The sequence below is a fragment of the Globicephala melas genome, chromosome 13 (assembly GCF_963455315.2).
Source record: "Globicephala melas chromosome 13, mGloMel1.2, whole genome shotgun sequence".
Taxonomy (NCBI): domain Eukaryota; kingdom Metazoa; phylum Chordata; class Mammalia; order Artiodactyla; family Delphinidae; genus Globicephala; species Globicephala melas.
In genome coordinates, this window is record NC_083326.1 from 38,030,878 (window position 1) to 38,044,096 (window position 13,219).

Here is a 13,219-nt window from a genome sequence, read left to right on the forward strand (position 1 = left end):
ATAATAACTTCATTGGGCTACTGAGGGACTAAACGATTTAATGTGTGTTAAGAGCTTAGAACAGTACCTGGAGCACACAGTATTTACCATAATAAATTTTGTTAAATAAAAATTAAAACTTTATTAGGCCAACCTATATTAGGTTCTGAGTATAAAGAAACCACCAGGATGCTGTTTTTAAGAAAGCTTGGTGAGAGAGGTGGATGAATAAACAATGATTACAAAAGAACAAGAACAGTGCTATGATACAGATGAGTAGTCTATTTGTGAGCACATAAAGAGGACCTCTAACTTTACCACATCCTCATTCAGAGTGTTCACAATGATGCCCTTCCTGACAGGAAGTAGATTTGTCCACCAAATCCACCCAATTCCCATGAGGGTGAGTGAGAAGGTGCTTACCCTTGCTTAGCTAAGAGAAGCCTGTCACAAAGAACAAATCAGATAACAAAGGAAACGGGTGACAATCTCCACTTGGTATTCAACAAGAAACTTATTTTTCCTCTCTAGGTTCAAATAGCAGAGTCTACAAGTGCTCTCAATTTCATTTTCATTGTATGTACGACATAATCTAAAGTCTGACCACTGGGCACTTTCTGAAAACATGGTTTTAAAACTTTCTCACGATTAAGTCAAAATGAAAATTCAAAAGTATCTCCTTTTTTTTTTTTTTTTGCAGTAGGCGGGCCTCTCACCGATGTGGCCTCTCCCGTTGCGCAGCACAGGCGCCGGACGCGCAGGCTCAGCAGCCATGGCTCACAGGCCCAGCTACTCCGCGGCATGTGGCATCTTCCTGGACCGGGGCACGAACCCGTGTGCCCTGCATCGGCAGGGGGACTCTCAACCACTGTGCCACCAGGGAAGCCTCCCAAAGTATCTCCTTTTGAGAGTATACTTTCTCCATACCTGTGACCAACAGTTTCTTCCTAGTATTTGTAATTGTTTTAGTTTTGCTCCTCAAGGTTGAGGTTAAGAGAGGCAGTGTTAACTATGATTGGTCTCTAGGGAAACCTCTAAGAATCACTCTTTTAAACATAAAACACTACCCTTTAGAAAGTTTTATTTTCCCCTCATTTCAGCAGTAGATAGAAAAAGGGCTAGGCCTCCTTATCTAGATGTCTTTAAACTCCCTAATGACTATTTCTTGACTCTCAGTCTATATCCTTAACTACTGGCAATTGAAAAGTCACTCAGCCTCTCCTTCACTACCCTTGGCCAACGTTTTTGTGCCCTTTAACATCTGTCATAGAGACAGAGGGAGTGGAAATGTAAAGACTAAAGTCAGAAATCTGACCTTCATGTTATAGTTTTCTCTAACCCGACCATGAGAGCATTAGGAAAGTGCCACCTTAAACACTGCCTCTGCCCTTTTCAAAGTGGCAAAACAAATCCAGATAAAAGGATTAGCTTCCACCTTCCTCTGCCTCATTTTATAGCATAGGTTTTCAGAAAACAGAACAAAAGAAAGTATTTCCAGTTAGAATACAAATTAACCATTCATACTGTGGTTCTTTCTTATAAATATTGTGACTTCAAAAAAAAAAAGGGAGGTTACGTTAAAAGTCTAAGCTATGCCACATTCCAGCAAAATTATTATTGTTTCTTTTCTTTTTACTTTTCCATATGTCCAAACTTGAGGTTTAAAAATGGATTTTCTTAGCCGAAACTCTGAATCCATCTGAGACGGGGTCTCTAGGTTGAACAGAACAGCGTTCTTTAGAAGGTTTACAGAAAACCATTCAAGACCTGCTACTATTCAAAGGGAGAGGATAACCCTTTAGTTAGTACATTATCCATGTTTTAATAATAATATGAATGACTCTGACACTCTATATAGTGTTTTCTACAACGTTTTAATACAAAAGTTATCCTCATCCATTTAAATTCATTTGGATATGAAAAAGACAACCAATGTCACTTGCTAGAGGGCAAGAAGTAAGTCTTCAGAATTTGTTTCACATCACAACTGGCAGGGTTCTGAACTTTCATTTAATTATATAATATATACTATTTGATGATATGTATATAAATGTTAATATGCAAACACTCTCATATATACTTATGTGATTAATACATATATACAAACACAAAATCATGCTAAATGTTCCAGTTTTCTCCAGTTAAAGCTTTTACAATTTGCCAAGACACTTTCATTACTCTAAAACTCTAAACATGAGTTAGAAGAGGCTTATGAGTAAAAAAAAAAAAGAGCCCACCTGATCTTCATTAAGTAACAAGAGCAGTGGGTTTTCTTTACCACTCCTGCTGTGCTTTCATACAACCAGGAGCTTCCCTCCTGACCCAGAGCCTGCTTCAAGTAATCATTCCTGACCTCTGGGCCCCAGGAACAGAAGAGGAAAGGGAAACAGGGAAGTAAATGAAGCCAACTCAATCACATGCTGTAACTGTAGGTCTAAAGACAATGTTGTATACAGTGAGACAAAGTAAAAGGCAGATAACTCTTCTGACATCTTGCTGATCCATTAAAGACAAGAAAAGGTAAGAAAAAAGATGCTTACCTGTTGTTCCTGAATTTTAGCAGCACCAAGTTCTGAGAGAGACACAGTGAGCTTCTCCTGCTGTTCTGATAGATATTTCTGATACAGGCTTAGAAGTTCTTGGCATTCTTTATACTGTAGCTGAAGAGGTGAGATTGCAAATTAAGGGAAAAAGCTAATAAATGGATTTAAACTGCATATATCGGTATTGTTTTTCAGATTTCAACAAACAAAATAGAGACAGAAGTGTAACCATACTTGGTGAGAGTGCAGGTAAGCTATAGTCTTCAGATGAACACAGCATATGTACCCCCCTCAAAATCATGAAACAATAATTCACAGGGAGTAACAATGTTTATCCTATTAAAATTTTTCTTTCTCAAGTCTTTAAATTTGATAAAAACAAACATGCACAAGAATGAAGGTGGACCCCCATCTCACACCATATATAAAACTACCTGAAAATGGATCACTGACCTAAATTTAATAGCTGAAACTATAAACTTTATAAAAGCAAATCTTTGTGACTTTGGATTAGGCAATGGTCACCTAAAAGCACAGTAATGAAGAACAAATAAATAAATTGGATTTCAAATTTTAAAACTTTGTGCTTCAAAGGACACTATTAAGAAATTGAAAAGACAACCTCCAGAATGAGAGAAAATATTTGCAAATCATACAAATGATAAGGTCTGGTATCCATATATATGTAAAGATGTTATATGACTCAACAATAAAAACTATTACCTAATTAAAAATGGGCAAAGGACTTGAACAGACATTTCCCAAAATAAAATATACAAATGGCCAAGCAGCACAAGAAAAGATGCTTTACATTGTTAGACATTAGCTACTAGGAAATGCAAATCAAAATCACAGTGAGATACCACTTTGCATTTACTAGGATGGCTATAATCAAAAAGACTGACAATAACAAGCACTGGCAAGAATATGGTGAAATTAGAACCCTCCCACATAGCTGATGGGAATGTAAAATGCTGCTGCTTTGGAAAATAATTTAGCAGTGCCTCAAAAAGTTAGACACAGAGTTACCATATGACCCACAATTCTACTCCAATGCCCCAAGATAATTGAAAATATAGGTTCACATTAAAAACTTATACATAAATCAAAGCAAGATCCTTTCTGACCCACCTCCTAGAGTAATGGAAATAAAAACAAAAATAAACAAATGGGACCTAATGAAACTTCAAAGCTTTTGCACAGCAAAGGAAACCATAAACAAGACCAAAAGACAACCCTCAGAATGGGAGAAAATATTTGCAAATGAAGCAACTGACAAAGGATTAATCTCCAAAATTTACAAGCAGCTCATGCAGCTCAATAACAAGAAAACAAACAACCCAATCCAAAAATGGGCAGAAGACCTAAATAGACATTTCTCCAAAGAAGATATACAGACTGCCAACAAACACATGAAAGAATGCTCAACATCATTAATCATTAGAGAAATGCAAATCAAAACTACAATGAGATATCACCTCACACCAGTCAGAATGGCCATCATCAAAAAATCTAGAAACAATAAATGCTGGAGAGGGTGTGGAGAAAAGGGAACCCTCTTGCACTGCTGGTGGGAATGTGAATTGGTTCAGCCACTATGGAGAACAGTATGGAGGTTCCTTAAAAAACTACAAATAGAACTACCATATGACCCAGCAATCCCACTACTGGGCATATACCCTGAGAAAACCAAAATTCAAGAAGAGTCATGTACCAAAATGTTCATTGCAGCTCTATTTACAATAGCCCGGAGATGGAAACAACCTAAGTGCCCGTCATCGGATGAATGGATAAAGAAGATGTGGCACATATATACAATGGAATATTACTCAGCCATAAAAAGAAACGAAATTGAGCTATTCGTAATGAGGTGGATAGACCTAGAGTCTGTCATACAGAGTGAAGTAAGTCAGAAAGAAAAAGACAAATACCGTATGCTAACACATATATATGGAATTTAAGAAAAAAATGTCATGAAGAACCTAGGGGTAAAGCAGGAATAAAGACGCAGACCTCTTAGAGAACGGACTTGAGGTTATGGGGAGGGGGAAGGGTGAGCTGTGACAGGGCGAGAGAGAGTCATGGGCATATACACACTAACAAACGCAGTAAGGTAGATAGCTAGTGGGAAGCAGCCGCATGGCACAGGGATATTGGCTCGGTGCTTTGTGACAGCCTGGAGGGGTGGGATGGGGAGGGTGGGAGGGAGGGAGACGCAACAGGGAAGACATATGGGAACATGTGTTTATGTATGACTGATTCACTTTGTTATAAAGCAGAAACTAACACACCATTGTAAAGCAATTATACCCCAATAAAGATGTTAAAAAAAAAAAAAAAAACTTATACATGCATATTCAGAGCAACATTATCCATAACCGTGAAAAAGTGAAAACAATCCAAATGTCTATCAAGTGACAAATGGATAAACAAAATGTGGTATACCTATAAAATGGAATATTATTCAGCCATAAAGAGAAACAAAGTATCCCTATATTCTACTATATGAGTAAAACTTGAATATATTATATGCTAAAGAAGCCAGACACAAAAGGCTACAAATTCTATGTATGTTGTTGTTTAAAATACCTCTTCCAATGAGCCAGGGAAAAGAATACTTAGTTCTAAGTATACCAGATCACAAGTAAGAGTTACATTCATCCACGTTCACTTTCTGTCCTCTTCTCCAATTTTCTGAAGTACCCATTATGTGAGAAAAGCTAAATGGGGAAAAAAAGAGAAATGTCCAGAATAGGCAAGTCCATATAGACAGAAAGTATATTAGTGGTTGCCAAAAGATGGAGAAGGGACATAGGGAGCACTCGCTGATGGGTATGCGTTTTATGGGGGAGGCAATGAACATGATCTGGAAGTAGAAGGCTGTCTTTGCACACCTTTAGGAATATACTCAAAACCACTGAATTCTATACTTCCAAAGGGTGATTTTTATTGTATGTGAATTATATCTCAATAAAGCTGTTACTAAAAAATTCAGGGTAGAAGTGATGATACTGTTCTGGTCAAAGTAATTACTGCCTAATTTACATAGGAGGTTCTAACTATATTAAACATAACAGGATTATGATTAGATTTTTGTCCTATTTGTTTGGTTTTGCATAATGTCAATTTAGTCAATATTTCATTAATAAAAGCATCATCAGGAAATTTTCTGCCCATATACCTCCCTACATGTTTTACAGTCTAGTATGAAGAACACAGTAACCTAACTTGGGGTACCCTCTCCCACAGCTCCTCAAACTTGCAAAGTGCTCAGGAAGAAGATACTAAACTGCACAGATCAGGTGTCTGGAAGACAGGGAGTTCTATCCAAGGGAGAGTTCTCTGTTCCTTATTTCTCACTGTGGTAATTTCTTCCCAAGGCTCATTCTTCTCTCAGATCATTTCTGAATCTTCCTAACACCTAATTATATATGCTGTTGTATAAAAATTACTGTCCAATAAGATTATTCTGTATAAATACTTTTATAACAGGTCATCATGATTAAGGGTGGGAATAGTATTTCTTAAATGTCAAAAATGGTGACTGGCTTCAGTGTTCTTCTTAACATTTTCATAACCATATCATTGCTTCTGGGCAGATTCCTATTCTAATAACTTTTGCCAATCCTGACTGAATAAATAACCAATTGCTTCATTATTCTCATTGTTAACCTTTAACAAAAACCAGAGATGGCTTGCAGAAGAGGAGCTGGTTCATAATGAAAGGATAGGTTACTAAGCTAAACAATATATTAAGTAGAAGAGCATGTTTAATACTCAGCATCTTAAAAACAACCACAACAATACAATGAACAGTGGTCTAGATAAGCTAATATGTTTTCAAAGCCAATCTATATCAGACCAGGTTGGTTTTACATCTCCATGCTTTTCCTCAGCAAGTTCAAAAAGACAGGAATGATTTGTGGCGGTCCCAAGAGCCTCTGCCAGCTATGATGTATATAAAAAGAATTTTTTATTCTAGCTGTTACCATAGGCAATAATGTCTGTAATAGGTGAACATATTAGCCTGGACACAGAATATGAATTTGTCTCGAAAAAGCCAGCACAATTATACAGTCTAAGAGTTAAATGTCAGCATTTGAAGACAAATTATAGGCAAATTCATTTAAACACATGCTATGTGGCAGAATATAAAAACAAGCAGTCCTATCTTTATCAATTTTTTATATCTGTATTGATTCACCAGATTTTGAAATGCCCTCCCCTTTCCTGTAAAATCCAAAATATATGTACATGCAAAACAGTAATTTTCCTTCCTCCTTAGCACAATGAGACTTCAACCCTCCATCTGGAGAGAGAGATTTATGTTAGGAAAATATAAGTAAAATGCCTTCTTAACTGATTTGGGGGAGGGAGTACAGTGAGAAAGAAGACATATTTAACTCAAGTCTGGCCAACTGACAGAAAAGAATGCAACAGATGAAGGAAATTGAACCTAAGGGAAGGTGTGCACCAACCATGATGTGAACCTAGCATACTGCTGGTCTGCCCAACGACCATCAAGAACTGAGAGAAACTGCAGTCATCACAGCCTCATCAAAGAAAGCAAGCTTCGTAAGATAACAGAAATAAATATAAATTAATATTGAGCAACATCACATCAAAACCTAAACATATCAAATTAATTAGCTGAAATGGATGTTGGAAATGGTCATTTTGCAAAGCTTAAAGCCTTAACTCCAAAATGCATTATATAGAAAAATAAAACTAAAGATTGAAGCAGAATGAATAGGGAGATGAAAGAATAAAAACTGTGTGAGAAAAATCAGGGGTGGAAGTAGAAGGACCAGAAGACAGAATATACTAGTAGTATGCTGTCCAAGTGATTGTCTTAAACTGGAAGAATTCCTCTGGTGGAGCAGAGACCACTCCCATCACCCCATCTCACCCTTGCCTCAGGTATTTAGGATACTTGAATCTGGTAGTTTACTACGTAAATCCTGATCTAATACAGAATGAAATGAAGAAAGGTCTCCATGAGAGGAGAAAAGGAAGAATAATCAATTTTTTAAAAACAACTCCATTTTGGGAACCGACTCCTCAGAAAAATGGCTGATTCCCATTCTGGGGTAGGGAAAGTACAAAATGAGCTTGAAATTCTTATTATTTTAATGTAAGAAAGTGTTTAAAGACGAATAGATGAGGGCTTATCAAAAGGAACAGCAGCAACCCTGAAGGGGACTCAGCCAAATTTGGGACAATCTGAGCATCAAAAGGAATGACTCTAATTAACAGCAATTTAAATAAATAAAAATCTACCAGTTCAGAGTGATACTTCAAAAGAAGGGAAGACTGAAAGTGGAAAAAATTGAAGTTCTTCTTTATAGAAAAATGCTAATTATTTAGAAGGAATGGTCAAATTTTAAAAATCACCACTTTGCAATCCCCAATGTAATAACTAATTCAGGCGAGGATCATTAATTGATATTAAAACCAGTACGCAACAAGTTAATAAATAACATATTCATAAGGTGTCAAGATTAGTTATTTATAGCAAAGAAGAAAATGTACCTTTAAATGGTAAAATCTGGTAGTCATCACCTAAACAAAGTAAATTAATGTAGGATTACTAATAGTGAAAAAAACAGACATTATGTACCTCTTAATGTCTGAAGCAGGCAACATCACCTAAGAAATATTCTTGCCAAGAATGTTTTACCTGAATCAAACCAAATCTGTAAATCTAACTCCCACTGCACAGGAATTAAAAGAAACAAAGGAACAAATTATATTATACCACAAGGAAACAATCAGACAAATCCATAATGTGGGAGATTTTGCAAAGCACTTGACCTGAACTCTTCAAAAAGTAAAGTCATGGGGGAAAAAAGTGGGTAGGCCTATTTTAGATTAAGAGAGCAAAGACACAACCAAATGTAAGCCATGAATCAGACTGAATCCTGGCTCAGGAAGAGAAACAGCTATAAAAGACATTCTTGGGACAACTAGGGGAATTGGAATAGGGACTCAATACCAGTTGATATTATAGAATTACTGCTTATTGTCTTATGTATCATAATGTGGTTTATAAAGATTCTTATGAATGTGAAGTACTTAGGGGTGACATATGACACCTGCCACTTTAAAGTAGTAAAAAAAATAAGCAAAATAAATTTTATATATGTAAGTAAATAAATTTATTTACTTATATAAATTTATAATATAAATTAAACATAAATATGTATATAGATTTGTGTATATATATATATATATACACATATATGAGGAGGCAAAGCAAATAGAGCAAAATGTCAACAACTGTGGAATCTAGGTAGCAGGTATATGGTGGTTCATTGCACTATTCTGTCAACTTTTCTATATATTTGGAAACTGTCAAAATAAAAAATTGTAAAAATACTTTTTTTTGTTTTTGTTTTTTGTGTTTTCTTCTTCCTACTATTAGTCAGTCACTTCTTGTCTTCCTACTCCCACCATAAGTTATCATGAAAGAAGCAGAAACCTAAACATCAGGTCAGACTCATAAGAGTTCTACAACTCCATTTATCCGTGGTCATTAAGTCAGGTGACTAACTCTTAGTATGGTCTAATGATACACTAACTGGAACCTGTCATTTGAGCGAAGAATAGGCACATCCATGGCAGCAAAAGGCCATATAAAAAAGGCCCATTAAGGTTTCTTCCAGTTATTTAACAAAGGTACTAAGGTAGAATGAGTAAAAGCGCAGACTTAGGTGTCATCCAACACTCTTGGCTCAAATCTTAATTCTGGTACTTAGTAATGATATAACTTTGACAAGAAACTTCTCTGACACCCTCACCTGGGAATAATAATACCTACCTCACTTCACAGGGCAACTATGAATATGAATGAGCTAATAAAAGAAAATAATTTAGCATAGGGCAGAGCACAAGCATACATTCAATAGACTTTTTACATCAAGGGAACAAGAGATAACAAGTGCTGGTGAGGATGTGGAGAAAAGGGAACCCTTGAAAACCACTGATGGGAATGTAAATTGGGGAAGCCTCTATGAAAAACAGTACAGAGGTTCCCCCCAAAATTAAAAATATGATCCAGCAATTCCACTTCTGGGTATATACCTGAAGGAAATGAAATCACTATCTTGAAGAGATATCTACACCCTCATGTTCATTGCAGCATTATTTGCAACCGCCAGGACATGTAAACAACCTAAGTGCCTGTCAACAGATGAATGGATTAAAATGTTATACACAAACACACACACACATATACATATATACGATGCAATATTATTCAGTATTAAAAAAGAAGGAAGTCTTCCCATTTGTAACAACATGGATAAAAACTTGAGGGCATTATGCTAAGGGAAATAAATCAGACAGGGAAAGAAAAATACTGCATAATCTCACTTATATGTAGAATCTAAAGAAACTGAACTCTAAGAAACGGAGAGGAGATTGGTGGTTGCCAATGGCTCAGGAGGGTGGGGGAAATGGGTGAGCGTGGTCAAAGTATACAAACGTACAGTTTTAGGATGAATAAACTCTACGGAATGTAATGTACAACATGGTGACTACAATTAACAACACTGTATTGTATACTTGAAAGTTGCTAAGAAAGTACATCTTAAATGTTCTCAACACACACACACGTAATAGGTGTGTTAACTAATCTTATTGTGGTAATCATTTCACAATATATACATATTACATCTTAAACTTACATAATGTTACATGCCGAATACATCTAAATAAAGCTGAGATAAAAAAGACATCAAAGGGTTTAGAGAAAGATTTAAATAAATAAGGATAACATGTTCTGGGAGAGACATTTAAACAAAGGGTACAATGAACTTTTTTAAATGGGGGTAAGTAGTCACTTTGGCAACACTGAGAGGAAGTCAGAAAATGTTTCAGAGAAGATGTGACCCTAGAAATGAATTCTGGAAGAGGAGTTTACAGATGCACTGGGTAGGAAGGGAAGGGAGTACCCTTGGCTGAAAGGTCATCAGGAGCAAAGGCATGGAGAAATGAAACAGATTTGCACATTAAGGGAACTGCAAATAGGACAGTATGGATGGTCAACTGGTGGTGAGTAGGGAGAATGAGTGAAGAGGCTGCAGAGACAAACAGGGGCCAGATCTTGAATGTTACACTACGTTGTTTGGATTTTATTTCTATATAACCCATTGATGCCTTACAACCTATTTGTATGCTGTAAAGATACCTTTGGTCAGAATGTGAAGGGTGGAGTGGAGAGCTTGAAGAGAGAATGAAAGCAACCAATTAGAAAATGGCTATAACAGTCTAAAGCTAGAGATGAGAGGGGTCTGAATTGAAGTAATAACGGTAGGAATTAGGAGGTGACTGAGTTGAAGAGGGAAATTTAAGACAATGTCAACTTATAAATTGGGTAGCAAGATGTATGACCAGTTGTATGATGCACAGTTCCATTTACCAAGACAGGGAATGCAGAACAAAGAAAAGGTATGGGGGAAGGGGTGCAGCTTTAGACACACTGAGCTGGAGATGCTTGGGGAGCATTTAGTTGAGATGGCCAGTTGGGACATTTGAATCCCTAGGCCTGGAATTCAAAGAACAGGTCTCATTAGAAACAGAGATTTGGGAGTTAATCACTTTGTAAGTGGTGGCTGAAGACACAAAAGTGTTTAACATTGTCTAGGAAAGTATTCAGTTTTGTTTTTTTGTTCATTCTTTCATTCATTCAACAAATAAGCACCGTTAGGCCAGGAATATTTGTCTGTTTTGTTTACTGCTGAATTCCTTAGCTTACATAATAGGAGCTCAATAAACACTGAATAATATTTACTGAGTACATTAACACCAGAGACTGTGCCAGGTGCTAGACATACAATGATGAACAAGACCAACACTGTCTCCTGCAGGGAGCTTACCTCCAGCAAGAAAGGCAGGTAATCAAGCACATACTTAAGATAACAAATGATGAAAGCAATAGCAAGAACATTGATGTAGTTCTATGCAAGCACTTCCTAAGGGGACCCAAATGATGGAGGAGCCAGGGAAAGCCTCTTGGAGAAAAAAATGTTCAAACTGAGAGAAGAGAAGAGGGCCAATGTAACAACATGTAAAGGGCAGGCAGAGAGGAGGAATCAATAGAAAGATGTAGTCAACTGTGCCCAGTGGTGCAGAGGCCACACTAGTTAAAAGATGACATTGAGGAGGCTACAGTGACCCTTGCCAGAACACAAGTTTGTTCACCATTTCCCCCACTGTTTAGCTAGATCCTGTTTTCCCATCAGAGAGAAGCTCCTGAACAAAAGAGCTATTTTATTCAGGGTCCCTCAAGGTAAAGACAGCTGACCATGTGCCTCCCACTCTCACGCAGTCCATTAGTCATGAGGCTCTCAGGGGATCTAGAACTCAAAGAGCTTCACTAGGGCAGGTCCTCCTTTTACTCTGAACACCTACATACTACTTAATATATAAAGAGAGCACATACTCAGTATTCTGCTTCAAATGTTTTGCCTACCCCCAGTCCTACGCAATTCCTACTTATCCTTTCAAATTTAGCTGTATGTCAGCTCTTCCTCCTAACTTTGACCTCCATGCAGAATTAAGCACTTCATTATAGTAAATAGCATAGATAAAATTATTTGATTATGTTACTATCACCTGAAGTGGCCTGTGAGTTCCTGAAATCATAGTATATTAACCTTGATCTCTCTGTATCACAGCAGGCACTTTAAAAATGAGAAATGAATAAAGGAATAAAACTAAAGGAGCGCCTACTGAATTTCATGTGAGGTTTGGATTTGGAATCAAAGCAAACCAAAGATAGGCTATGTGGTCTTTAGCCAAGAAGACACCTAAAAATACCAATTCATTAAAAATTTTAAATTGTTCTAACCTCACAGATTTTCCTCTCTTGAAGCAAATAAAGTTTCTGATCATGTTATATTTCTTACTGCACAATCGTTTCCTTTTTTCCCTTTTCAAAAAAAGAACATATTTTCTGAGATAAACAGTGAGGTCCAAATGATATATCTAGCTTGGCACTCAATGACAATATGTGCAATTGAAAACAGATTATTGGTAAAAGAAAAACTGATACCAAGATGAACTGACTAGCAGAGCTAGACAAGAATTTCATATGAATGTTTATACTCTTTTATTAAGTTGTGATCTGTACTGGGGTACAAACCACTGATACAAGTCTGAAATTATCCGTTTAATTAAAAGAGGAATTTATGGGAACTTTCCGGACAACAGTAACCTGTTAGGAAGGGAAACAAATCTCCAAATCAAACAGGGGAAAACTCAATGCTCTGGACACTTACAAAGGGAAGAAGAGGTAAATGCCTCACCCATTTTCTTCTGGACTCTACTCATTCTGTTTGAATAATAGCAACAAAACAAGAAGCCATGGAAAGATACCTAATTAGAATATATAACTAGCTTTATAAGAGTTTTCTAAGCCTTACGGTCTTTACCTTGTTTCTTGCAGAGTCACAGAACAACATGGGGCAGAAACAGACTTGGAACTAAGATGCTTTACATCATGTATTTCGCTCAGATCATTGAAGCCTGAGGTTTTCCAGGAAACCAGCTATACAATGGAGACACAATATTTATTTCTCCAACTTTAAAGGCAAGGACCCTTATTTAAAAGTTCATATGCAGATATCTTAAAAAGCAGGCTATCAATGTACCAGGTCGATTAGAATTTTGAATTCTTTATACTAGTTTCCTTT

General features: G+C 36.7%; 1 protein-coding gene across 4 annotated transcripts in view; it reads right to left on the minus strand.

Moving 5' to 3' along the window:
- Nucleotides 1–13,219, minus strand: part of KIAA1328 (KIAA1328 ortholog) — a 386,036-nt gene that overhangs the window by 249,593 nt on the left and 123,224 nt on the right. For all 4 annotated transcript variants that reach the window (XM_060310184.2, XM_030876580.3, XM_060310181.1 and 1 more), the window contains one exon: nucleotides 2,520–2,647. In XM_060310184.2, coding sequence (XP_060166167.1) covers nucleotides 2,520–2,647 — 128 coding nt within the window. The remainder of the gene's footprint in view (nucleotides 1–2,519; nucleotides 2,648–13,219) is intronic.